Source organism: Prunus mume, linkage group LG2 (assembly GCF_029339155.1).
Source record: "Prunus mume cultivar Tortuosa linkage group LG2, ASM2933915v1, whole genome shotgun sequence".
Classification (NCBI taxonomy): domain Eukaryota; kingdom Viridiplantae; phylum Streptophyta; class Magnoliopsida; order Rosales; family Rosaceae; genus Prunus; species Prunus mume.
Genome location: NC_142699.1, coordinates 11,078,741 through 11,104,956, shown reverse-complemented (window position 1 = coordinate 11,104,956; position 26,216 = coordinate 11,078,741). Strand labels below are relative to the sequence as shown.

At 38.6% G+C, this 26,216-nt stretch overlaps 5 protein-coding genes and 1 pseudogene across 6 annotated transcripts; 2 read left to right on the top strand and 4 right to left on the bottom strand.

Moving 5' to 3' along the window:
* Positions 1-1,724: 1,724 nt before the first annotated feature.
* LOC103320344 (uncharacterized) lies at positions 1,725-7,080 on the bottom strand. Its single transcript, XM_016792252.2, is given in 13 exon segments — positions 1,725-2,141; positions 2,622-2,745; positions 2,848-2,939; positions 3,344-3,479; positions 4,326-4,557; positions 4,655-4,824; positions 4,923-5,114; positions 5,223-6,210; positions 6,213-6,318; positions 6,456-6,541; positions 6,637-6,685; positions 6,781-6,832; positions 6,940-7,080. Coding segments are annotated over 13 exon segments (2,379 nt in total). The 5' UTR covers positions 7,017-7,080; the 3' UTR covers positions 1,725-2,066.
* A 165-nt stretch (positions 7,081-7,245) lies between these two features.
* LOC103320343 (THO complex subunit 5A) lies at positions 7,246-11,714 on the top strand. Its single transcript, XM_008222013.2, has 7 exons — positions 7,246-7,467; positions 7,560-8,187; positions 8,385-8,722; positions 8,878-9,134; positions 9,518-10,115; positions 10,198-10,329; positions 10,737-11,714. Exons 1-7 carry the CDS (start codon positions 7,246-7,248, stop codon positions 11,001-11,003), a joined length of 2,442 nt encoding a protein of 813 aa, XP_008220235.1. The 3' UTR covers positions 11,004-11,714.
* Positions 11,715-12,279: 565 nt separating this feature from the next.
* LOC103320341 (ABSCISIC ACID-INSENSITIVE 5-like protein 5) lies at positions 12,280-16,286 on the bottom strand. Of its 2 annotated transcripts, XM_008222011.2 has the most exons (5): positions 16,223-16,286; positions 14,730-15,826; positions 13,525-13,596; positions 13,392-13,421; positions 12,280-12,742 (listed from the first exon to the last, which is right to left on the bottom strand). In XM_008222011.2, exons 2-5 carry the CDS (start codon positions 15,813-15,815, stop codon positions 12,671-12,673), a joined length of 1,260 nt encoding a protein of 419 aa, XP_008220233.1. In that variant the 5' UTR covers positions 15,816-15,826; positions 16,223-16,286; the 3' UTR covers positions 12,280-12,670. The 2 variants fall into 2 exon arrangements, 1 of the variants encoding a protein (XP_008220233.1); XR_016123846.1 differs by lacking the exons at positions 12,280-12,742; positions 13,392-13,421 and adding an exon at positions 13,794-13,898.
* Positions 14,212-14,304, bottom strand: LOC148919611 (U2 spliceosomal RNA; annotated as a pseudogene).
* Positions 16,287-19,474: 3,188 nt separating the features above from the next.
* LOC103320340 (DCL-like protein) lies at positions 19,475-21,481 on the bottom strand. The gene is made up of 2 exons (XM_008222010.3): positions 20,875-21,481; positions 19,475-19,914 (listed from the first exon to the last, which is right to left on the bottom strand). The coding sequence occupies exons 1-2, from the start codon at positions 21,340-21,342 to the stop codon at positions 19,738-19,740; spliced, it is 645 nt and encodes a 214-aa protein (XP_008220232.1). The 5' UTR covers positions 21,343-21,481; the 3' UTR covers positions 19,475-19,737.
* Positions 21,482-22,815: 1,334 nt separating this feature from the next.
* Positions 22,816-25,990, top strand: LOC103320440 (glutamate receptor 2.7-like). The gene is made up of 5 exons (XM_016791498.2): positions 22,816-23,077; positions 23,179-24,452; positions 24,603-24,897; positions 25,008-25,408; positions 25,498-25,990. The coding sequence occupies exons 1-5, from the start codon at positions 22,816-22,818 to the stop codon at positions 25,801-25,803; spliced, it is 2,538 nt and encodes an 845-aa protein (XP_016646984.2). The 3' UTR covers positions 25,804-25,990.
* Positions 25,991-26,216: the final 226 nt, after the last annotated feature.

Here is a 26,216-nt window from a genome sequence, read left to right as displayed (position 1 = left end):
GAAGAAAAAAAAAAACTCACAAGTAATTGGTTGGTCTGATTGTGTTTATGACCCAAGAAAAGAAAAAAAGGCTTAGGTTTATTGATTTATATAAAAAGGCAACATATATTATAATAATAATTCTAATCCTTTTAGGAATAGGGAGCGTATAGTTGTAGGAAATTTGGCTGGTTAGTAGGGCCCACATGGTAATGTAGTTTTGGTTGAATATGGCCCATATGGTAAATGACTTTTATCTTAGAGCAAATTGGGCTGCATACTAGTACTTTATTATTATTATTTTTTAAAATTTCAGTGGGGGCCAGCGACTGCACTAGTCCCCATGCGCCTCCGCCATTAAAGGAGTGGAGAGGGGTTGGGGAAGCTGCTTAGGCAGGTGTTGCAAGGTAGAGTTGGATCTGGGTAGGATTTATTTATTTATTTTTATTTTTAAAGCATAGAGAATAAATTTATTTTTTCATATATATATATATATATTAAAGAATTAATTACATTATTTTATTTTATATTTAATTCAATTTGAAGAAAAAAAAAGTGGGCCCTTCACATGACACATCATCACTTGTGGTAAAAAGATTAAAATAGTCATGTCACATCATCAAAACTTATAGTTATTAATAGAGATAATGGTGGGGGTCAAGTGGAACACAAAATCATGGTCAAGGGGATTAAGTGGGTCACTTTAGCTTGAGGAGTAAAGTGAAATTTGACTGAATTTTTGGGGGACACTATAGTAAATAAGCCTATTTTATATGCCAGAATTTGTCTTTGTCATCTCCAAGGGAATATGTAAATGAAGTAGGCAAAATTATACTATAACAACCTAGGTAAGCATCTTGCCTACCCATTTGCCTTATGAAAAAAGTTGGTCACTCACTCCAAAGAACTAGGCAATGCAAGTTTACAAATCATTATTATATTATTTATTTTTATATTTTATATTTACTATTATATTTTATAGAAAGTAAGGTGAGAGAATATAGAAGATATTTTATTATAAAAAGTAAGTGAGGCCCAGTATACCTCTTCACTTTGAAGTAGACAATATTGTTTTGTTGGGAAGAATAGATATATTTTGCCTATCCATTTGGCTATTCCCTTGGAGCATGAAAATGCTAATGCGGCAAGACAAATGAGGTTTGCCTACTATTTTGCCTCTCCCCTTGGAGATGCTCAAACCTTTTCAATTTTTTAATTTTTTTTTTTTGGGAATTGCTTTGCTTCTTTCTCTAGAATTCTTGTAAATCACGATTTAACACATGTGTAAAAATACTTTATCAAAAAAACTTCTACATACATGTCATACTGTCATTGACAAGAATATAGGAGTTGCTATTTTTCATCACACAATCACAATTAGGACAAGACAAATGGATATAATTTGGTTGGTTTATATATAATTTGCTAGGATGGTTTGCGGGGGTGGGTAATTCAATGTTTATGAGAAAATTGAGCCATAAAAGGGGGGAATATTTTGACTCTCGAGAAAGAAGTCGAGCCATTATTATGTCCAAACCCACGCCCATGGGCCATGGCAGCTACACAAACCTGAATTCGTGCCGCTCAAACCGGATTCATGCAGCGTCACAACATGTTACAAAATCCGCATATGCTCCTCCACTGTTTTTAATGGGAAGTTTCTAAATCTGACTGAAAAAGGTTTATCAACAACAAACCTCAAGAACAAGTAAATCTGAACTATGTCTATAATCAAGTCCGAGGGTAAAAAAAAGTTTTCTTGCAGTAAAAGTTATGTACATATTTCAATCAGAACACAGCTCATTGATACATGACTGTTGCTTTTACAACATGACTAGAATTGCATCACACTAGCTTAGATGACTGTACAATAATACAGAGCTGAAACTTTTCATCTCACCAATTATAGTTGTAGAGTGAAAAAAGTTCAATTGCATGAGGCTCCGGCCAACACAAGGCAAATGGTTTCTGCGATTCAAAATCAAAACTGCAACTACCAAACCACTTATGGTGAGTAACAACGTTGCATTAACGTGCACCCTTGAAAGCTGCTCAATATTCATCTCTTATGAATAAAGCTAAAACTATCATTGTCTCCCAGTCATGTCACTGAAGTAAGCAGTTATTCCCTTCAACTTGCCAGTTAAAAAATTTTTCTCGACCTGAAACCAAATACCCCGACACTCAGATTAGAATGCCATACTCTATTTGGTCATAGATTACAGAAAAGAAATTAACAATATTCGTGGCCTAACAATTACAGCAAATGAAAACATGAAATTGTTATTCTAGATCGATGGGTCTCTCCAGGCACCACTATCCAGTGGTGGAGAGTGGGGACTACCTAATGTCAAGAGCTCATCCCCAAGTTCAAGCCTCAATGCCATGTTGCTTTGCCAACTAATAAACATGTACCCAATGATCTACCTCTTTTCTTTCTTGGTATGCAGTGATTTTCCTTTTGTCCTTTTAGTTATGATCTCTTTCAGATCTCTGAAGGATTTCATTGTCTTTAGTTTGAAAATGGCTCCACAATCTTTTTATTAACACAACTACTATTCAGCCATGTGATAAGAGGGGTGGTAGGGGCCAATAAACTTGAAGGCACTTTGAATTTGAAAAAGAAAAAGAAAAGAAAGTACCTCTAATGACCATGGTCGACTCCCTGATAAAGCCAACTCTGCTAATTGGTTGAGATCAACATTTCTCGGAAGAAACATGACAATCCTAGAAGCAACTTCTTTTGCAGTGTTAAAGAGAAAATATCTGCACAATGAGTAATAAAGGATGAGAAAAATTAATATGATTTCAACTCAGGAATTTAAAAGAATAACAACAAAAAAGGAAAAAAGGGGGAGGAAAACGCACCCATCATGTGGCTTAAGCATCCTAAGGTCATATGTCTTTACTTTTGCATAATCAGGTCCTCCCCACGGAGGTGACAAAAAGACTGTGTCTGCCTGCAGTAAAAGGAATATTGATAACTGAAGAAATTCAAAAAAGCTAAAAATAAAAAGTCAAGTATATAATTTGTTTACTAAAAATCTAATGACTTCAAGTATAATTATGGGGCATATTAGGCACCTATTACATAAACCAGCAGAGATAAGACTAAAAATTATTCAACAAAACTATGATAGTGTCAAAAACTACAGCAATTCAGAATTGCCACCACCTAGCATTGGGTAATCCATAGCAAAACAACAGAAATGCCAAAAACCTGCTGAACAAAATATTGTCAAAGGTACTCCTCTACAAATACAATCGAGGAAATCTACCAAAACACAAGGTCTAGTAAAGCATAACAGAAAGCATTTTGCAATCCGAAATATACACAAGACAACATTGAAAATTGTTTTAGTACCTTCAGCTTTGGTGCCAATTCGAAAAAGTCCCCCTTTATGAAATCTATCCTGTCATCAACCCCATAGATGGCAGCATTATGGTGCGCATAATCAATCTTCTTTGGATCAATATCAATTGCTATCACATGTTTGCTTCTGCAGTATCACATGTATATGAAAAACTAAATAAATAAAAAAGCAGCAGCCTGGGTCCTGCCTAAAATCTTAGACATCGGTTCATCAATTTTAAAGGTACTCAAATTATTCTTTATCAGTCAACTAATTAATAAAATAAATAACGAAAGAGTACTGGATTTGCCAATTGAACTGAAAATATTATATTGTAAAACAGGTGGTCAAACTAGCATACAATTAGCGTTATGCAATATATCCATTAAAAACATATGTTCTTCATCAACATGAACCACTATTATGCATCATAACATGTCTCAATCTGTTTAATGTCAACAGTATGAACGGAGAAAGTAACCTACTGGGAATTTTGAAATGATAATGTCAGTGAGATGAAAGAACATCAGTCAAGGGATGAAAGTCAGTGATAATGTCAGCTAGACCTAAACCTTTCAAGGGATGAAAGAACATCATCAACTATTAATCATCTGTTTTGATGGTGCCTCCCCTAACTGCAACGTCAGAATCAGACGCTTACTTGAATGCTTGATTAGGCCAGAAGTTTTTACTACCAAATATACATCAGTACATGCATAGACACACTAAAATGCATGCAGGCACATAAATTTGCTTGTGTGCCTGTATTATCTACCTGGTCTTCTTTGATAACTGAACTGTACTTAAAAAGTTATCATTCAAAATATATTTTTGGAATTAGTAGTTTCTAGTCTTAGGATCCCAAGATCAGACCCACTGTACAAGATAACACTTTCCAACAAGTTTTTTCCTTACCATAAGATTCATCAGGTTTACCAGGAGGAACTTTGGAATAACAACAGAAAATTGTAAGACATTCACTGTATTACTCACATATGTGCAAATTGGATGGAATTCCCACCAACTCCAGTAAAACAGTCAATGATGATGCCACTTCCACAACGTTCTGCATGATGCCTAGCTAGAGGCTCTGGAGTAACAGAGAACCATCCTTCCTCGTCCATTTTTATACCATCATCGTATCTGGAGAATAATAGGTATCTCTGACACCAATATTTGCCAATATCAGCAGAAAACTCTTTGAATAACCCTTGAAATAGAAGTTCTGCAATACGAGAATGGTTCATCAGAAAGGATGCAAATGCAGAGAAAAAAATAATAAATAAATGCACTAATAGTAGCAAAAAAGTTAATTCACTAACCTTCATTCTCATTAGATAATTTCCTCTGAATTTTCATTCTTCTCACTTTCTTTTTCCGTTTTACTACAGAAAGGTCATGATGCATTTCCATCTCATTTATTGCAGGAACTCCAGTTCCTGAATGCATATTAAAATCTTCAGAAACTTCTTCAGTGTATGTATTGGACAAGCTGCAAACAAAAAAGTAGTAGACAAAACTTCATACAGGTTTCAGGAAAACAAAACAAGCTGAAACAGCGCCAATCAAAGCCGTTATTTTGAATTCTACCTGCTCATATCTAATATTTGAAAGGCGTCATCACCTTCAAAATCTTCAAGAGTTTCCTCACAAGAGTTAATTTTACTAGGTTCATTATAGAGATCAATAGTATTTGGTTCATCAGTTTTTTCTGCAAGAATTGGTTCCAAATCATTTTTGTAGACCTCATTGGCAACCAACTGCTTGGTTTTGTTTCTGAAACTGTGAGCACCATCCAATGAAAAGTCTCAGGGTCGACATTTAGTAACATTATCAATCAGAAAAATGAATTTCAATGGGAGAAGAAGCAGATATAAGAAGATAATATACCTAGCAAGGTCCTGGAAATTTGATGACAAGTATGATGCGTTTCCATCATTACCGGTGTTATTGCTTTCATTAAGTTCAACTGAATGTTCCAGACATCTGCTTAGACTGACAGTTGGCAAAGTTGTATCGGACATAGAATTGTCAACAGTGAGTTCAAGGCCCCCCGAGAGCTCACAATATGGCTGTCCCTGTGAAACATCATCACTGATTACTTCTTCAAATGATTCAGTTTTACTCAAACCACATAAATCTGTTGTCTCTAAATCAGTTGTAACATTCATATCAATTACTTGAGCAGTCATTTCATTTGACTTATATGTAGTGTCAACAGTTGCTAAATGTTCCATGCCTTGGGGTGGGTGCCATGTCGAAGTACGTGTTCTGATATTATAGAAGTAATTTCTCATGTAGTAAGAATCCCAATAGACCATCCAGTCTCCAACATCACCGTTGTCCTGGCTGTCAGTTCCATCATGGTCAAGCACTTCTGAACATGTGGAATATGAAACTGATTCAGAAACACATGGTTTCTCGGGGACATAATCCTCGCAAATCTTGGCACCTTCTGCTTCATGCAAAGTCATCAATGAACACTCTAAGTGATCATGCTCCATTAATCTTTCACCTGGTTCCTGGCTAATAGCAGCATCTGTTGAGCAGCTTCCTGAGAAAATTCCATCATTTAAATCAGTAGTGCTCGCTGAAATTTTCATTGTGTCATTGACCACAGCACTGCTGTGTAAAGAATCACAATCCTGGCCATCATTACAAACAACACCCAATATTCCATCACGATCATTTTCCTTGGATGCATGGCTAGTAATCTCAGTTGAACTTGTTGGATTATCTCCTTCAACAGAGAGGCACTGAAATTTAATGGCATCCGCTGCAACATCAGAGGAAGATGATTCACTTTGACCCATCATTGACATACAACACAAAGAACTGCCTGTGTTACCATCAAAATTAACGGGAGATACAATCTCCCCACACTCACTTTGGAGGACTCCAGTGCTTCCACCACATAGCCTTGAGAAGTGACTGGATGCTTCAAGCGCATACCCTTTCTTTTGCCTTCCGCCTTTCTGTTCCTCTTCTGCAAATGGGTACCGTTATCAAATCAACAGACCAAAAATTATCACTTGTCCTTCTGGTAGTAGATGTGAATGCGGTTTAAGCAGTATTTTATCTTCAATTGAAATGACATAGTTCTACATAGAAATGTTAACTTACTTCCTTATTTGTGAGGAATGAGACTGGAAGCCCCAATGCATTCATCTGTTTAGTAAGCTCTATATCCTCTGGCAAAGTTCCACACTCTGAAACCCAGAAATTCCCACTAAAACGTATAAAACCAATTGAGAGTTGAGACGAATAACTTAATTATAGCGTTAAATGAAAGTGAATAACTAGCCTGAATCCAGAAGGTTTGAGCCTTCACCACTACAATCACGAGCTGGTTTCTGAAATTACAGGGCGAGATTCAAAGCATTCAACAGAAAGTCTCAAGCTTTCAAAAAGAAAACTGCAATTGAGCTAAAAAAAACCAAAGACTTACAGTTTGTCCCATGGAAAAGGACCCGTCTTTCGTCTCCTTCAAACCATCGTCCCTGCCAAAGCATACGCGGACTTAGAAAACCGAGTAATCACAGTACACAGGGAGTAAAGGCAAAGCCCTAATATTTGGTCAGAGAGAAACAGAGGCAAAGAGACGAACCAGAGAAAGACTTCGGTGAGCTTCAAGAGAGAGCCGAGAGCTGTCATGGCAGGACCTTGCTCTTCAAGTTCTACCATAGTCACTGTAGCCGCAGAACAGCTTCAAATTACTCGGCGTCCTGCCTTCTATAGCACCGCCGCAATATTAAACGACGCCATTTCTCGTGGGAGGGAAATAAAAAAAGAAAAATATTTATAAAGCAATTTCTTTCTTTCTTTCTTCATTTGTATTATTATTATTATTTTTTTTAAAGGCAAAAGACAAAGCGAAGAAACAGACACACAGCGAAAGCAATTGAGGAGAAACATGGAAGACGATGAGATAGAGGAGGGGATGCTGGTGGAGGAAGAAGCTGTTCAGACGCAGAAGAAACCAGAGAAGTCGCCGTACGAAATGCTTCAAGAGAGCAAGTCCTCAGTTGAGGAGATAGTGACGAAGATGCTCGCCATTAAACAAGAAAACAAACCTAAATCGGAGCTCCGCGAGCTCGTCACTCAAATGTTCCTCAATTTCGTCACCCTCCGCCAGGTTCTGAAACTGTCTTAGGGTTTCCCATTATTCAAATTTTAGGGTTTTAGGGTTTTTGTTGAATTTTGCGTTTTGTTTGATTGAATTTGCAGGCGAATCGTTCGATCTTGCTCGATGAAGACCGAGTGAAAGCCGAGACGGAAAGCGCGAAGGCACCGGTGGACTTGACGACGCTGCAGCTCCATAATCTGATGTACGAGAAGAGTCACTACGTTAAAGCCATTAAAGCTTGCAAAGACTTCAAGTCCAAGTACCCAGACATCGAGCTCGTGCCTGAAGAAGAGTTCTTTCGCGACGCCCCTGGCCATATCAAAGCGCCGACATTGTCAAACGACGTCGCGCACGACCTTATGATGAAGAGGCTCAATTTTGAGCTGTTTCAGCGGAAAGAGCTCTGCAAGCTTCATCAGAAGCTGGAGATACATAAGAAGGGTCTGTTGGAGACGATTGCGAATCGGAAGAAGTTCCTGTCGAGTCTTCCTTCGCATCTGAAGTCGCTGAAGAAGGCGTCGTTGCCGGTGCAGAATCAGTTAGGGCTTCAGCATACCAAGAAGCTCAAGCAGCACCACTCGGCCGAGTTGCTTCCGCCGCCTTTATATGTAGTTTACTCTCAGTTCATGGCGCAGAAAGAAGCGTTTGATGAGCAAATTGAGTTGGAGATAGTGGGAAGTGTGAAGGATGCTCAAGCTTTTGCTCACCAGCAAGCAAATAAGGATACTGGTAACTAATGCTCGACTCTTAATATGTAGTTATGAACATAAATTTGGATGCTTTCAATGGGCATAAACTTGCCCAGATGAAATTAATCAATTTATGAGTGCTGTGGTTTTTGTTTTTGGATCTGGTTTTCAGTCTGCTCAGTCTAAAAATAAAAGAAGAAAAAAATAGTTAAATACTAATGTTATGTAATGGAACAGGCGTTTCAACCAATGCAGAGGCTAGTAGGCTGGAGGATGATGCACCAGATGAGGAAGATGATGGGCAGAGAAGGAGAAAGCGGCCGAAGAGGGTTCCAGTCAAGCAGAACCTTGAGCAATCAGGGGTATATCAAGTTCATCCGCTGAAAATCATTCTTCATATTCATGATGATGAGGCTTCTGATCCAAAGTCTTCAAAACTTATGACCCTCAAGTTTGAGTATCTGTTGAAGTTAAATGTTGTATGTGTTGGAATTGATGGATCCCATGAGGCAGCGGAGAATAACATCTTATGCAACCTATTCCCAGACGACACTGGCCTTGAGCTTCCCCATCAGGTAGTAATGTTTTCTTCTTTTGTTTTCTTGGTGGTATTTGGTTATCTATGTGTCGGTTTAAGTCTTATCCCTCTCCATCCTCTTTGTCTCTCATTCTGCCTATTCTATTAACAGTTCATATAGTGCTCATATTTATTTTGTACTTATTGATGCAGTCAGCCAAGCTCATTGTTGGTGATGCTCCTGCCTTTGATGAAAGGAGAACTTCCCGTCCATATAAGTGGGCTCAACATTTGGCCGGAATTGATTTCTTGCCTGAGGTGTCACCTTTGCTTGCTGCCCCTGAAACTCCAAGTGGTGATACAGCTAAACATGATGTTATATCTGGTCTGTCACTTTATCGCCAGCAGAATCGAATACAGACAGTTGTACGAAGAATTCGCTCCAGGAAAAAAGCTCAGATGGCTCTTGTGTGAGTCACTGCTCAGTATATTTAGCATCTTGTATCATCAAGAACATTCTAGAAAATCTGTAGGATAAGGATAATACAATGTGATCAAATCAGAGTGTTAGCTCTAGTGGTTTTGTTCTACTTGGTTGTGACTGCTATTGGCACTTCTTTTGGTATAAAGTAGCTAGTTTTTGTGTTGTGTGTGTGTGTGTGTGTGTTTTATTTTATTTATATTTTTAATTCCTTGCCCGTTTCTTTGGAACTTAAATCTGCCCTATCTGTCTATAACTTTTATGCGTATTTGACGGTTTTTCTTTCTATTGGAAGTCTCTTAGTGTCTTATTTGTGAGTGTGGTAAGGTATGCCCTATGTTGAGAAGTTGGCATTCTTTGATTGGCTTACAGGGAACAGATTGAATCACTTATGAAGCTTAAATGGCCTGCTTTGTCTTGTGAAAGTGTTCCATGGGTTTTGCATACCCCTTTGTGCAAATTGCATGGTTTTTCACCTCTAGGACCTCCACCTAATCCGGCATCATCTTTGTCTGTCATAGATAAGGAGCAGGGTCAGGAACCTATGGATGTTGATTTGGTTGGACATTCTGGTTCTTCAAAGGAAGAGCTGGAGAGTATGAGGGAAGATGGGGAACTTCCGTCTTTGGTTCCAGTTGCATCAGTTTCCAGTGATAATAAACTTGCTCACCAAAAAGGAGCTAATCTTGACCGCTCCAGGCGGCTGGCTTTACTTTCAAAAAGTCCTCCTATCAGCAAGGCAAAATCGCTAAGTTATAAGAAACATGATGAAGCTTCAGATCTTTTGCTGGATATTGAGAGTGATCTTGACGAACCAGCACATGTTGTGCCAGAGGAAGAAAATGGAGTGCCTATTGAATGCTTTGAGGTTGCTGGAAACTCATGGATGGATTTTGGGGTCAGAGAATTTTGTCTTGTTTTAACCAGGAGTATAGACACGGATAAGAGGAAAGCAAAGTTAGAAGCCAAGGTAGCTTATAATTCATCCAATCATATTTTGTCATACTTTGCGCCAAATTTTCCGTTATTTCTTATCATTTCTGTTATGGCAGATTAAGATCAGCATGGAGTATCCTTTGAGGCCTCCTTTTTTTGCATTGAGTCTTTGCAGTATATCTGGAGACAACCACAAAGAGAGCAATGACTCTGAGTGCTATAATGAACTCCGTGCAATGGAAGCAGAGGTAAGCAGTTGACGTAGCTATCATTTGTAAATCAGTAGGGGGTGGCATTTTGTTCTGGGCTCTGGGTTCTTCAGAACATAAGAGAAATGGGCGTAGTAGTTTTCTGTACTCTATTTGCTCCCACTTAAAAATTTTTAAACGCAAATCAAGATTAAGCATTTTCTGCTGAGTTGCTTTCGGTGAAAGCATATTAACATCTAGTTTATGAATTATTGTTCCTATTGTCTCAATCTGTAGTTCAATTCCTGCACTTTCACTAGTTAACCATCTAGGCTGTATTTATTTTATCTGCATCGCAGCAGTATGATGACCTTTTCCTTGTTTGTGGTGTATTGCTTAGGACTACATATTTTGCTTCTCTCCTGAATGAGCACTGTAAATTGGCAATTTCCTTTTGCGTCTTGCAGGTCAATCTGCACATAGTGAAGATGTTACCTCAAAGTGAAGAAAATAATATCTTAGCTCATCAGGTTTGTTGTCTGGCAATGTTGTTCGACTATTACATGGATGAGGCATCCCCGTCTTCTGAAAAGAGACTGAGCACTTCTGTGGTTGATGTTGGTTTGTGTAAGCCTGTTATTGGTCAGCTTGTTGCCAGATCTTTTAGAGGAAGGGATCGCAGGAAGATGATATCCTGGAAGGACATGGAATGCACTCCTGGCTATCCTTACTAGACTGAGTCTCGGTATCTGAATATGAAAAAACCTGTTGCTGCTGGACCTCTGGAGCAGCCTATCAGCCAGGTGCTCGAAGAAACTATCGGAGGATATTTATTTGATCAATTCAATGGCAAAGAACTTTTCTTGCTCATTCAAAATGTTATTCACCTGTTCAGTATTATTTCACAACTAATCATGCAAGGCTGACACGACCATAATTTTCTGGGATCATCAAAATGTATCTCCTATAACTGATGAGTGTGGAGTTTATGAAGAGAGCATCAGTGACCTTTGGGTCCACTGGCACAGCATCTTTTCGGAAATAGATTGAGCAACATTTGGGTGGCACCGTTGATGCGGACATCTGTGACAAACCTTTTAAGGTTTACCAAAGAAGGAAGAAACGATCAGCCAATCCAACATTATCATTATGGTTGGGGTGAAATCTTAGTTTCTAGATTTCAATAGGAAAACTATTTTTTTCCAGATTCCAGATTTCACTAGGATTTATAGATTTTCCAGATTTTACCAAGTTTTAGTTTCCAGTTTTTAGTAGGATTTGATTTAAGTTTCCTAGTTTGTTTGGATTGGTTCCTTTGTGGATTAGGATTCCTTTTTAGTAAGGGATTTTTATCCTATTGTCTCTAGGTTTAGTTTGCTATAAATACTCCCTATGTAGTTCTTAAAATGGAGATTTGAGATATTAAGAAAAGTTTACTTTCCAGAGATTGGAGACTCCTTGGTGTGAAGCCAAACTCTTTTGGTGTGAAGCCAAGGCATCTTTTACCACCTATTTTCTGTTTTTTCATTGTTTTCGCTTCCTGCTAAATTACTAAATACTCAACACACCAATATACTACATCAACCGTGCTCAACGGGTAACTATTTCTTGTTTGAAGAGAGATCTTCTGTTCAATTTGCAGCGTGAAAATTAAGCTGTCTTGGTGATCTCAAAGCTAAAATCATATTTGCCTTGTCATCTTTAAACTTGTAAAACACTCATGACTGTAACAAAGAGATTGAAGATTGAGGATTGATTGTTTATGTTATTTTGATTATTGTGCATACTTCTCTTGAATATTCACTGGATAGCATCCTTCCAAACGGAGATCAGTGACATGAGTTCTAGTATCTTTTACGGCATCACTTCACAGAACTGTTTTCTGGATGCACAGACTACAGTTTTGTATGCCTTTAACAAGTTTGTTTAACTCAAACCATGCCCCAGGAAGTGAAGACCTCATAAGAAAATAGTTTGTCCCAGTGAACTCGAGCTTATGGAGCAACAGTATTGAGAACATCTTTGAATCTTGATTATTTCACAACTTTATTGTCCAAAAATTAAAACAATAACATTTAATATATAAAAAAAGAGATAACAAACCAAAAATACCACAAATGGTTTGAGGTACCACACAAGATATGCTGTTAAAATATTTGTTTGACTAATGTAGGAAACTAAACATGCTCTGAAATATGGACCAAAGGATATCTCCTAACTGACCATATTTTGCTTCCCCTCCCTACCTACTCTACTCATAATATTCAAAGGAGAAAGCATATGAAGAAAAATATAGATGTAAGTTCATCCTACAGCACACTAAACCTCTCAAATCTACAGCAGAGACATGCTCCTGAAATATGTACAGCCCATCTAATCAGAATCCTCTTCCCTCTGCACTTTACCATGGACCGGTCTGCGTTCTTCTCAAGCATCGCTTCTTACCTCGTTGAAGATTTATAATCTCCATATCCTGTGAAGTGACCAAGTTCCAAAAATTGACCAATTATAAAGTATCAATGTAGCCTCATTCATGATCTTCTTTAAATAAATAGTTAATCTGAGGACCTCATTTGTGTGTGTGTGTGTGTGCGCATGTGTTGGTGTAACTCATTGTTATCTCATAGCCTTCCTATAAGCAACATGCTACCATGCAATTAAAAATTCTTCAATACCCCACAACTGCATGTTTGAGAAATACGACTATGGCAACTGGTTACATCAGATTGCAGAAAAGTCTATAAATGTTGTTCTGATAGTAGAAATACTGCAACAGAGATAGAAAATATTTTAGATTGTACTTTTGGCAGATTGCTGATGCTCCAGCTAGTTTTAATGCATGGAAACATGGAAATAAAAGCTGGGACTTATTCTTTCACACTTGCTCATGAATGGTTCATGTACATATGAAACCCAATTCCAGAGGAAAGGATTGGCAGATTCCATGCTAGACTGCTAGTAGGCGAATACCATTCCCAAGTTAAGATTTGAAAATTTTCTCTACAGGTTTCGACTAAACATACTTAACCCAACTACTAGGTATGCTTTTTGGGCGAAGCAACAATGCAACCATCATTCCTGAATTCATTTCAATTTTTTATTTAAGAGAAAGATCAAAGTACCTGATTCTTCTGCATTTCCATCATTTCAGCCTGCATCAACCAATGAACAGTAAATAAGGGTCAAACACTGTAAGTTTATCACATCCGTTAATTCGTGTTTCCAACAACTATGTGACACAACAACAAAACAAACCTGTTTCTTCTGCAACTCTTGGTTCTCCTCCTTTAGTTTTGCAACTTCGGCTTCCAACTCCATTGTGTAAGCCTGACAGAAGCACAAGAAAGAATATATAAGAAACATTAAGAAATTGTGAGATGGTATATCTCAATTTTTCAAAGTAGGTGTAGCATCCTTCAAAGCAGAACTAAGATCAAAAGGTATGGAACTTATTCAACTTTTTAATGATTTTGACATCATACACCCGACTTTATGTCATGCTCCTTAAACAAGTGTTCCATTACCTTGCAATAAACCGGATCCTTAAAACTTCTCATGACTGTAACTTCTCAAACTTTCATCTCTTGTCATGTCGAATCGCTATCACATTACCATTCTCCCGCATGAATCTTTCATGAAGTTTTGGGATAGAAAAAGTCATTAGATGAGAAATGCAGAAGGTCAATGTCTAGCAAAATTGATAATGCGACAACAAGATGAACTTGTTTAATCTTGATGTCATTATATATTAGTTCCTCTTTAACCTTCTCCAGAATAATTATTTCTAGAAAATACTAAACACAGGAAAAGAGAACGGTACATAATTTCTCTTATAACAAGAGACTAATATATTAAGCACTGGGTTCCCCCTCATGTGGTGAAAGTGTATTTCACACGATTCTCGACATTCTTGGAACTTCAGTCACTCAATTTTCATCCACCATAAGTTTTCCTCTATAACTCAAAACTGTCAAGTTATTAAACTGATTATAACAGATGCTACACCTGATCTTAGCCAAAGGCCGAGAAATGTATAACTGTTAAGAGTCAGCAATACTTTTCGATTCTAAACGCTGCATACATAAGGGTCTTTGCCCACGACTAAAGGACCTGGCAGCATGTTGGAATCAACTTATAGTCTTCTACTGGGAGGTGGTAATTATATTGATTTGAATCCAATCACATATGTTGGCTTAACACAGAGTCCACAAATCTTAAACAGTCAAGATGGCAGCTACGATTGTTTTGTGTCTAGAGGCCAACTCATACAAACATAGCCCTTCATTCAAGCATGATGAGTAAATTGATAACATTTCACACTTCCATTTAAAAATTTATCTTTTTATTTATTACATTTCACAATTCTGGTAACTCTGTTTTCTAAAAAGCAATAGCTTTAATTTACTATAAGCTGAAACCATATGCCTATCAAAGCAGTAAATAATCAAAGACATATTCACCTGCTTGCGAGCTCGGGACCTGGCAGCTGATTCTCTGTTTTTAATCATTCTCCTCTGTCTTCTCTCCACAACCTTCTCCACGGGGCCACCACCTTTCCTCCCCCTAAAGCCACCATTAAACACATAAGGCACCGGTGACACAGACGACGTATCAGTACCATTACTCTTCCCAATTCCATCAGATGACAACTGGTTCGCAGGCGACCCCGTGGCCACTCGAACAGCCCCTGCAGCTCCTAACCCAACCATTCCCATCCCTGAACTCTGAACCAGAGTACCATTCAGACCCTGATCACCAATTCCCATAATCCCACCCCTCATTCCAGGACTACCCAGTTGAGCATTTGGTCCCATAGGCAATGGAGAAGTGTTGTAAGTGACAGGTTGCTGCTTGGGAAATATTTGCTGCTGCTGTGGTAACTGTTGTTGTTGCTGATTTGATCTAACCCCATTAGCATTCAATGGCAAATTGGAGGCCTGATTAGGAACTTGACTATTGGTCTCAGAAACTCTATTCCCCATAACCCCGACACCACGATTCGTTTGCTGAAACTCAAAGTCCAAATTACCGCCAGTATTACCAAAACGAGATAAGTCACCAAAAAAACCAGCACCATTATTAGCTGGCTTTGGAGCTAATTGAGCCTCTTCTCTAACAACCCCAGCTTTGACCAGAAACTCCTCCAAAGTCATCTCTCCCAAGGTCTGTTGCCTCTGAGGCATATTAGACCCACCAGCACCAGTCCCTTCTTTTGAGATGTTCTTCCAGACCTCATCAACAGTTTTCTGGCTCAGCGTTCTGGGCAGGGTCAGCGAGCCCTGTCTCTGCAGTGACCCGCCACCGAGGCCAAGCCCATTCTGACCACCAGCTCCACCACCAGATGGAGCCATAATCTGAGTCTCTTCAGCCGTCCATATGCTCTTCAAGAGCTCGTCCATGTTCATGGACCCAAAGTCCTTGCCTGAGCCTCCAATGGTGTTCTGCAACTCCTCAAACGTCAGCGAATAGATCGAAGACTGCCTCGCTAATGGGTTGATTCCTGGTGGCTCGTTCCCAAATCCCTTGAAGTTCATGTTGGTACCCATTTTTGTAAAATCTGAGTGAAACAGACCAAAAAAAAAAAAAAGAAAAAAAAAAGTTGAGAACTTCAGATTTCGTCAAATTTGTTTTTCCTACGACTGTTTACTAAAAGAGCTTCCTTCGAGTTCACGGAACTTAACATTGTCAACTTTCAGCCAAACAAAGACTCAATTTCAGCTAACCCCTAATCAATTTCCAGGTCACAGTGTTTTCGTTGAGCAACCAGAGCTCAAAATTTTCAGGCAAAACAAAAAAACCACTCAAAAAGACTGAAACTTGTCAAAACAAAACAACAGATCAACAGATCAAGAAGCAGATGAACAAGAAGCAAAGACAGAAACTTGAAGAATGATATCAACCCAAAATGCAAAAAACGCAAAAAATTCTACTTGAAGATGCTGTGTGTTTTTACCTTCTTTCTATATCGAGCAATTTTGAAAAAAAATGTTGGTGGTGGTCTGGTGGCTGCGGTTCCTCCTGCTTCTTAGGGCTCTGGTGGATGCGCCAAGTGTCTGTTGTCCCTTTGCCCTCCTTTGCCTTTTAAGACAACGAGGAGTGGGGAAGGTCGGGGCTTATCATTGTTTAATACAGAAATTAGTATAATAATGGGCGGCGTGGACCAATCAGGATGGGGTAGAGAGGATTTGATGTGACATTTGACCAATCATGTTAGGCGATGTGGGAGAATCCTGGCCGTCCACGTCGCTCGCAATGAAGGGTTGGATGGGGTCGTTTGAATTATAGTGGTGGGGATGGGGATAAGAACTAGCGATTGTAGTACGCTCACACAAAAAGGGCATGGTCCCACTCGCGTTAGGTGCGATTGGATCGGAGCAAGTCCGGGGTAATATCGTCCATAAAAATATTTATTTATTTATTTAAGATTTATTTTTCTTTTTTTGGGTCTAAAAAGTTATTTTCTTGTCTGGTGCACGTGAAAGAAAGCTATGAGTCGACAAAAGTCAGGCTCAGCGCAAAACGTTCAGATATTTTCACACCAGCACAAGTATATTCTAAACTTGTCCGGTTGGACAATAATGCCCTTCTCATTGTTCTTAATCAACTCACTAATTATTATTATATGTAATTTTATTGAACGCCTAAGAATTAGTAAACCGTGGATTTTAGGTAGAGATAAATGGAGGAGCGAGATGCAACAATAGCTCCCAGCGCAGTGGGCCGTGGACTATGATGGGGCAAGGGCAAGACCGTCAGTCCATAAAGCTTTTACAAAATAAATAATCGAATTAAAGTTTTCCTTTAAAAATAATAATAATAAAATAAAAAGTTAGGTAGGGATCTTTTTAAAAGTTTTGGACCGAGTACAAGAGCCGGCCGTTGATCTACCAAAAATAGGCCGAATGGCCTGTCGACACACCAATAAAAAGAAATTTACATCACTAATTAAGTTGAGGTTTCAAATGGCAATATTTATTTACTTTCAGCCACATTTAAGTGTTTATTTTGTTAAAAAACCGGGTTCGAATATCATGAATTCTTTAAAAAAAGTATATATGGGTTTAACTAAGTTGGTTATAGCTGATGTGCTTCCCCGTTCTACACTTAAGTTCAAATCTTCTTTCTTATAGTTTAAATTAGATTAAAGTATATTTTTATTTTTATTAAAAAATTAAAAAAAAAACAAATGTTGAAATAGAACTTGTTTAGTACGGACATGTGAGGGTAGGGTTGAAAAGTCAGTGTGATCCAAAGACTGAACAAGATTAATATTGAAAGTCAGCTAAGTAATTGATGTTATGAAACACTAATTGAGATAAAATAATTTGATCGGAACACTGTAGCACACGCAATTATGAAAAGTTGTATGGCTATAATTGGTTGATGGAGGCCCTCTCATGTTATTATATTTGAGCAAAAGAAGAAAGTAAGAAGCCAATAGAAGCTGTTGATATTGACAATCTAGTCTCATTATCTGCTCACACAAACCTATAATTTATCCATGGACGGTGTGAATGCTTAGACTTGATTGCCCGTCTGATCACACACAACCTCATTTTTTTAATTTAAAAAAAGGAATTATTATTATTATTATTTTAGTGAGAAACGTTATTCAATTTTCAATCCATTGACATATACGATCTTAGTTATTTTCAACTTAAGGTCAAAAAGGCCAGGAAAAGTGAGAAGAAAAAATTTGCAAATTATTTTGTCTTATAAGGTGGAGTTTTCAAGGGAAGATGTGGATGAGGATGCAGGGTTTTGCTTGTGGACTAATTTAGGCCATTTTTGCAAAGGACAATCAGTATATAGCCATCTTCGCATTCAAAGCCACATGCATTATGATTGTTTTGGATATGAAGTGACGATATTATGTCAAAGTTAAGAAAGGAGAGGGGGGAAACTAACACACACGAGTACTATGAGAGCTTGAATTCCAGACCATTTGAAAAGATCAGGTCAATCCAACTAACACAACACTCATCCATTAGAATTGACAATATTAAGAGAAGGCACATGACGGGTTTAGAAAATGGAGAATTGAAATTTATTCCATAATGGCATAGTTGCTGCTGGCAATCTGAGATTGGAAGCGAAGAAAATGGAAAAGGCTGTCAAGCATGCGCCTTTCCTTGTGCTAAAATATTGCCTTAAGTGAACCCTTTGCTATAGTGCCTGCTTACGTAAATTTTCCTCTTTTGGATTGGAATTTTATCCTTGTGAAAGCGAATGCCAAGATAATGTGCAAGTAAAGGAACACAACCCGACAAATTCGTCATGTACTATTCTATTCCTTGTTATTCACTCACTCGTACATTGAATTCAGATATTTACTCAAAGTCTTGGTGAAAGAATAAAAGGGTTCTTCGAGCAATAAAGAGCGAGTTTTCCGTCCTTTTAAAATGCAAATAACATCTCTCTTACAAATGTCAAAACAACTTGCAAACTTGGACTTGTTGTCGTCACTCATCCGTCATGTATCTCCCTATCGCATTCAAAAGAACCCTCTAGGTCCTGTTTATTTTAATTAGCAACCTTCAAATTACTGGTAGCAGTTGTAATTTGGGAAGCTTTTCAGGCGTGGTTGGGGAAAAAGTTGGGGTTTTTATAGCAATTATGTTTTGTAGTATTTTGTTCGTGACATGGTGCCAACGTTCTTCTAAATGAACCCACAATTTTGAAAGGAAAAATATAAACATTCTCATTTCTCTGGTGCTAGTGCTCTCTTTTTTTTAGGTGTGATGTGAGTGCATACTTGCATAATGAATACGTGTTTCATATCAGACGCTTCAACACAAATGGGTGTCTATGAAGCCTCATCCCATCCGAGAAAAAAGCCTCGCATTAAGTCGATTGATGTGCCATTACAAAGGGGTCCGTGTTTATAAGTGCAGGAAGCGGATTTTCAACGAGCTTTGTTTGCTTGGCACTTGGCAGTGATGAAGTCACAAGAGACTGAAAATCTAGGAGATTGAATGCCTTCTGGGTCCTCTAATTCAGAAAAACTTACTTGCAACGGGAATTGCTATTCTTGATTAATAACATGTGAAAAAATTATTCCGCGTATCATTGCGTTATTGGCAAATGAATCAAAAAGTGTATCCCTGTTGCATGAAATTGTTTCTCCCTCTAATTGCATGCTTGATCCCCTTGTCGCCAAATGATCATTTAGAGAGAGAGAGAGAGAGAGAGAGAGAGAGAGAGAGAGAGAGAATACCACCCACTCCATTTCATTTAAGAGAATATATCAAAGGCCAAATACAGTTTTTGTGCCACAGCATTTGTTACCGTAGTTTCATTGTAACAGGTGCATCTCTACCTTGAAAGAATTTTCAATATCTACTACTGCTACTTTCTTGACCTTTAATCTGACAATTAAAACTGGCATATAACAAGCAATATGGAGGCAACAAAAATTTTCTTTTAACATACAGGTTATACAAAGTCAGATGGTTTGATTATCTGGCTTCATAAACCACGTCTGCGCTTTCGGAAATGTCTGAGGATGAAGCTGTCTGCGTATAGAGGATAGTTCTTCCTTATCAGCCCCTTTATGCACTTCCAGTATGAAAAGTCGACCAATGTTCCATCCTTTTGAACAATGAACAAACATCTTGAACTTTCAAAATCAGGATGATAACCAACCTGTCAACACCCAAAAAGAGAAATTTGCATCATTTTAGGAAATCCAATTCACTTGTAAAACACTAATATCAGATATTTAAGAAAACTAAAACTTGCTCATGTTTGACAAGGTATCAAATGCAGAAGAAGATTTCCATATTTGGTTTTAGAATTCAAACATGACCGCCCGATGTCAAGTGCCACCATTTTGGAAGCATGTTGTTGAGATCACAGAACCTACTTTTCAACATTTCAGGATTCTAGCAGTGGATTAAAATGTCTTCGGTCAACTAACTGTTCATTATATGTGTTCTGAACACCAGAAAGTAACAAGTAACAATTCTTACTTATCATTCACTGGTGAAGCTCATACCAGAAACAATACAGGTAACTATATATCTAAAGGGAAGTAGAGTGAATGAGCCCAACCCCATTCCGCACTGGAGTGATGGAGCGTAAACACTCCCACACCAGAGTGCCAGAGTGCCAGAGTTCAATGGGGAAGCATTAGTAAAATGCATATCTGATGATGGAGGACAAACATTACATGCATAAGCTAACATAAGCCCCAAGTTCCTATAGACCAGTTGTTAGAAGGAAAAAAGAAAAAGATGGAGGATGAGCCAGAGTTGAATGATTCATACAAGATAAGAGTTGTAGAAATTCAAAAGCAATGCAGTCTGATCAATGGCAAAACAGAAATGATTGATATACACAGTTTAATTACAAAAGTAACAGGCATATCCAAATAGATAATAACTCATGTTTTTCAAAATTCTCAGTTGCCCAAATTTTCTTACTCATACCCTCTTCTATGGAAAACTACATTTATATTTAACAAATAAAAAATGGGCAATCAGGCAATCCAAACTGAGACCTATATGGAAATATCCAATTATTAAATTTAGCACAAAAAAATTCATACCCAGAAGAGTAAAAGAAGCTAAATTAGAGAGAATTGAATAAAGGAAGAGACTTTACTGTGATATAATCAATCCCAGAACCGATCTTCTTCTGAGCTTCAGGGTGAAATGGAAGCAACCTCTCAAGAACAGTCTTCTCATGCTCAGGGCTCAATCTATCTCCGCTCTCGTATTTCCCAGAATGAAGTATCATCCTCACGAACCCAACCAGAGGAACCGTGTCTTCCAAAATCTTATCTTCCCAATCGACCCATTTCCCGTCTTCTCCTTCATCTTCATCAGAAATTCCATCCATGTCCTTCCCGGACGACACCACCGGCTTCCGAAGCAATCCCGGGTCGGGTCCCTGCGTTCCTGGCCTCCCGGTTCTGCTGCCCCCGTCCGCTCCGGTCTTCAGGGCACAGAGACGGGCCTGGAGCGCCGTCGTTTTGAGGAAAGGGAAGGATAGAGTTACGGGGCACGGGTTGAGAGTGAGGGAGTTTATCTGGTGGTGGACTAGTGGCGGTGATCTAGAGAGAGATGCCATGGCTGTGCCCTAGCTTCTACTAGCTTAAGCTCTGCTGTAAGTAACTCTGCTCTTTTAGTTATCAATTCTCATACTTCTTCGAACGTTGAAGCCTTGAAGATCCATTATCAGTCACAGCCAGCGCCTGTAGATGCTTTAGCAGATAAAGAAGCAAAACGCCCGCTCGGTTCTCCACTCTCCACCTCTACCTCCAATCCTTTGGGCCAGCCTGGGTTTGCTACCAGAAGCCCAAAGCCCAAAACCCAATTCTGAATTTTGGCTTGGGTCAACGGTCAATTGTTTGACCCTCCATCAGTGCCTAGGGATTACAATTTCGGAGACGACTTTAAAAAAACAAGAAATAATCGAGTATAATACCTATAACATGATAATATAGGTATAAATTACTTAAACATTACTTAAAACTTCATAGTATATATGATCCTTGAAGATTAGTTTTAGAGAAAATGATTTGTAAACGGATTGTGTGTGTTATTTTGTATCACATATGTAATATTAATAATCGTGTCGTGTTTGTGTTGACCCTAATGCAACATGAACATGAATTTAACAACCCAACAGTCCCTCTGATTCACTATTCAACTCAGAAATTGAGCACCACCAAGCTTTCCCATCTCTTCCTTCTCCTCCCGACTCAAAATGTCTTTGTCGAAGAAGAGATTAAGAAGTTGAGGAGCAAGAGCAACAGGGTCTTCATAGATTAGACTATCTGTCACACACACACATATATATATATATATATATATATACTCATCTATATACCAATTTCTGAGAATCTGCAAGACTGCAAATATAGTTCTGAGAGGCAATGCAGAAAGTTGTCAGATATAAACAAGGCCCTCACTTGTTTGTATGCATAGCTTTTTTGCATGACCATTCTGAGATGCATTTTGTTTGACTTTGATATGCATATAGGGCAGTACTTAATAAAGAAGCAAGACCAAGCTTGGTTGGTTGACTTCAATTCAAGACCTCAAACCAGTTGGGAGCTCATTTCTCATTCCTCTATTTCTTGCCCTCATGCTGTACAGCTTGTTACCTGAGAATTGAAATTTTCTTTCCTATTTAACAATTATCATGTCTCTATCACATATTCATCTACAAATCTATTTCTGAGAATCTACCTATATTCTTCTCAGAGGTAATGCAGGAAGTTGTCTTAATAAACAAGCAAAACCAAGCTACCAGAAAAACAATGATATGTTGACTTTCATAAAATATTGCACCCAATAATAAATCAGGGAACCCAAATTTCAACTAGAAAGAATTAGCTACAGCACGCTAACAGCCAGGGGAATGCAGAACCCAGTACAATCATTTTGAAGTGTCATGGAAACAATGACAATAAAAAATTTCAGCTTTGAATCTTTCTTGATTGCCCGCTACCAAAAGTCAACTCATTCAAGCTCTCAATAAGATACATGATACTATATATTTCCATTATTCTCCAAAGGAATAGCATTAAAAAGCAATATGTCTGGTGGTCTTTCTTTCTTCTTGGTATTGCTATCGTTGGTGAGTTCAGTCAAACCTGATGGCAGTCAGGACAAATGTCAAATAACCCAACAGATAACTGCAAGAGTTGGTTGTGTCATTGATCACAGCTCTCGAGTGGGAAAAGAACAGAAAGTAGCCATGGAAATGGCTATCCAAGATCTTTCTAAGTCAATCTGCGCTAGAGTGGATTTACACCTGAAAGATTCACAAGGGAACTCAGCTCGAGCAACAGCTGCAGGTAAAGTTGTATCTACACTTCTAAACTGTTATATTTGCACGCCAATTTCAGCAAACTTTGGTTACTTCTCTCTGAAATGAAAAAGTATTTTTGTTTTGCAGCAATCAGTCTCCTCAGTAGCAAACAAGTTGTAGCCATCATCGGAACACTGACTATGCAAGAAGCAGCTCTACTCTCTGAGATCGAAAATAGTTTTCCCATCATATCCCTTACTTCCACCGCCACGAGCCCACCATCAGAGTCACTTCAATGGCCAATTTCCATCCAAATAGCTAACAACATTGCCTTCCATATGCAATGCGTTGCGGCCTTAGTTGGTCATTTCCAATGGCGAAAGGTGACTGCAGTTTACGAGCACAATAATGAATTTTCCTCTCATTTAGGGATCATAACTCTCCTCTCTGATTCACTTAGATTAGTCAACTCAGATATTGAACACTACCAAGCTTTCCCATTCTTGCCTTCTGTCTCACACCCGGAGGCCATTGTTGAAGAAGAGCTTAAGAAGTTGAGAAGCAAGAGCAATAGGGTCTTCATAGTGATGCAGTTCTCTTTGCAGTCAGCTGTCATTTTCTTTGAAAAGGCAAAGCAGCTGGGCATGATGGACAAAGGCTATGTGTGGATTGTCACAGATGAGATTGCAAACCTTCTTGATTCTGTTGACACTTCTGTCAAGTATAACATGCAAGGTGTCATTGGTATTAAAATTCACTTTGCAGAAACCTCATTCAAGCAGTTCAAAACCAGATTTCGCAGGATGTATGGATTACGGTACCCTGAAGAAGAAGAATATTCTAGTCCTAGTATCTTCGCTCTCCGAGCTTATGATTCAATTTGGGCCACTGGTCGAGCCATTAAAATATTGCAACAGGGGAATGTTACCTCAAAAGAACTGTCTCAAAAAATCCTGTCGACTGCTTTCCAAGGTCTAAGTGGCATGATAGAATTCAAAAATGGAATGCTATCACAACCACCAACCTTTCAAATCATTAATGTGATTGGCAGAAGCTACAGAGAGGTGGCATTCTGGTCACCAAGATACGGTTTCTCAGAGAACTTGATGAAACATACTGATATGAATGCTTTTGCTGAAGTTTTGGGTCCAATCTATTGGCCTGGTAGATTACAGATAACCCCAAAGGGATGGACACCTGTTGATGTGGATAGACCCTTAAAGATAGGGGTTCCTGCGATGGGTGCATTCACGCAGTTTGTGAAAGTAAGATATGACCCGGACACGAATGAGACAGACATCTCAGGATTTTCAATTGATGTGTTTGAAGCAGCTGTCAAACATCTCCCTTATCAATTGCCTTACGAGTTTGTGCCCTTCAATGGCTCATATGATAAGATGGTGGAACTGGTCTCCAATAAGGTAGAGATTCTTTTTCTTCTGCACTAATTCCACTCCTAAGATGACCACCATTTGCAACATTGAAGTGTCTTGGCTTTGTGTACTAATGCTGTTTATGCAGCGCTCAATTCTATATATACTGATGACCATTTTACTCTATGTAAAAAATAGAGCTTGGATGCAGCTGTTGGTGATATAGAAGTCATAGCAGATCGGTACCGTTATGTTGAATTCACACAGCCATACATAAGCTCTGGGCTGGAGATGGTAGTCACTGTGAAGCCAGAGGAGCTGAAGGAAACAGAGATGTTGGTGTGGCCTTTCACCAGAGAAATGTGGTTCCTCCTGTTTGTTACACACCTTTCTGTATGCTTGGTCGCCTGCTTAATGGAAATTGTACATGGACGTAGCTTAGAGGACATTGGAGCCTTTTGGTTCTGCGTTGATGTCCTGTTATTTGCGCCAAGTAAGTACTCATAAAAACTAAAGAAATCATACTTATATTACTTGTCACCTTACTGGCACCCTCTATAACATACAGCCTCATATGATCTCCTACATTTGTACAATATGCAGGAGAACAATTTAAGAACCCTTGGGCTCGGTTGCTAATGGCTCCATGGCTATTGGCGATTGTAGTTGTAACAGCTACTTTCACTGCAAGCCTCTCCTCCATGATGACCATCTCTCGGGTCCAACCATCTGTGCTTGATATTGAAACACTAAAGATGACAAATGCAACTGTTGGTTGCAATGGAAACTCTTTTATTGTGAGGTACTTGATTAATGTCTTAGAGTTTAGACCAGAAAATATCAAGAGTATTGCCTCCATAAGTGACTACCCAGAGGCCTTTGAGAGGAAGGATATTACAGCAGCTTTCTTTGTTTCTCCCCATGCTAAAGTCTTCCTTGCAAAATACTGCAACGCTGGCTTTACCAAAACAGGATCAGTGTACAAGCCTAGCGGTTTTGGATTTGTAAGTTTCACCCCTTCCTCTGCATTTCTTTTGTTTACTTTGTTTATTTTGTTTACAAGATAATGTTGCATTTCTCATCTCTGCTGCAGGTTTTTCAAAAGGGTTCGCCTCTGGCTATTGACATCTCAGAGGCAATGTTAGAGGCAACTGAGAGTGGACAAGTGGAAAAGTTAGAAAAACAAATGCTCTCCTCTTATAATTGCTCCTCTCCAATCAACTCAAACAACGGTTCAATAGGTCCTGGACCTTTCTCTGGCCTATTTCTAATAGCAGGTTTGGCTTGTGCATTGGCATTTTTGGTAACAATTGTGCGTTTAGTGCGCGAGCATTGGAGGAATTTTCTTCCTGGAAACGTGCTTGAGGAAGTTGAGCTGCAACCCAACCCTGTTAACTAACACAAGGGTTTGGAGATGGAATTTTACATAGCTGTGTGCTGTGAGAATAATCACTTTTAGTATTGTCGTGAGAATTGTCACTCCTAGTAGCTCTGTGAAGAAAAGCAGTTAAAGTATTTGAAAAATTGTATTTAAATGTGCCATAAGTATATGAGAAGTTGAGCATTGGATAATTTCAATTTCCAAAGGGTTGTGGCAGTGTATGAAGGCTAAAATGAACATTATACTTGAAAAAAATCTTGCATCCGTAAAGAAAACAAATTATACAACCCTTATTTTATTTTTCTAAAACATAAAAACAGGCTAAACAAATTGCTTTGGTGAGGAACAACTAAACAAATCCAAGGAATTGAATTATTTTTTTTCTTCATTCAAATCCAAATTCAAGCCAAGCTTCCTAACTGGTCGTATGA

Bases quoted from the DNA above. Each gene is read 5' to 3' on its own strand.
- LOC103320340 (XM_008222010.3), bottom strand. From the start codon at position 21,342: ATGGCATCTCTCTCTAGATCACCGCCACTAGTCCACCACCAGATAAAC. The intron at 19,915-20,874 runs GTAAAGTCTCTT...GGGTGTTGACAG, and splicing joins CTGGGATTGATTATATCACA to GTTGGTTATCATCCTGATTT.
- LOC103320343 (XM_008222013.2), top strand. From the start codon at position 7,246: ATGGAAGACGATGAGATAGAGGAGGGGATGCTGGTGGAGGAAGAAGCT. The intron at 8,188-8,384 runs GTAACTAATGCT...GTAATGGAACAG, and splicing joins GCAAGCAAATAAGGATACTG to GCGTTTCAACCAATGCAGAG. The intron at 8,723-8,877 runs GTAGTAATGTTT...TTATTGATGCAG, and splicing joins GCCTTGAGCTTCCCCATCAG to TCAGCCAAGCTCATTGTTGG.
- LOC103320440 (XM_016791498.2), top strand. From the start codon at position 22,816: ATGTCTGGTGGTCTTTCTTTCTTCTTGGTATTGCTATCGTTGGTGAGT. The intron at 24,453-24,602 runs GTAGAGATTCTT...TGTAAAAAATAG, and splicing joins TGGAACTGGTCTCCAATAAG to AGCTTGGATGCAGCTGTTGG. The intron at 25,409-25,497 runs GTAAGTTTCACC...TCTCTGCTGCAG, and splicing joins AGCCTAGCGGTTTTGGATTT to GTTTTTCAAAAGGGTTCGCC.
- LOC103320341 (XM_008222011.2), bottom strand. From the start codon at position 15,815: ATGGGTACCAACATGAACTTCAAGGGATTTGGGAACGAGCCACCAGGA. The intron at 13,597-14,729 runs GTGAATATGTCT...TGCTTCTGTCAG, and splicing joins GGTCCCGAGCTCGCAAGCAG to GCTTACACAATGGAGTTGGA. The intron at 12,743-13,391 runs GTACTTTGATCT...GTCACTTCACAG, and splicing joins TGGAAATGCAGAAGAATCAG to GATATGGAGATTATAAATCT.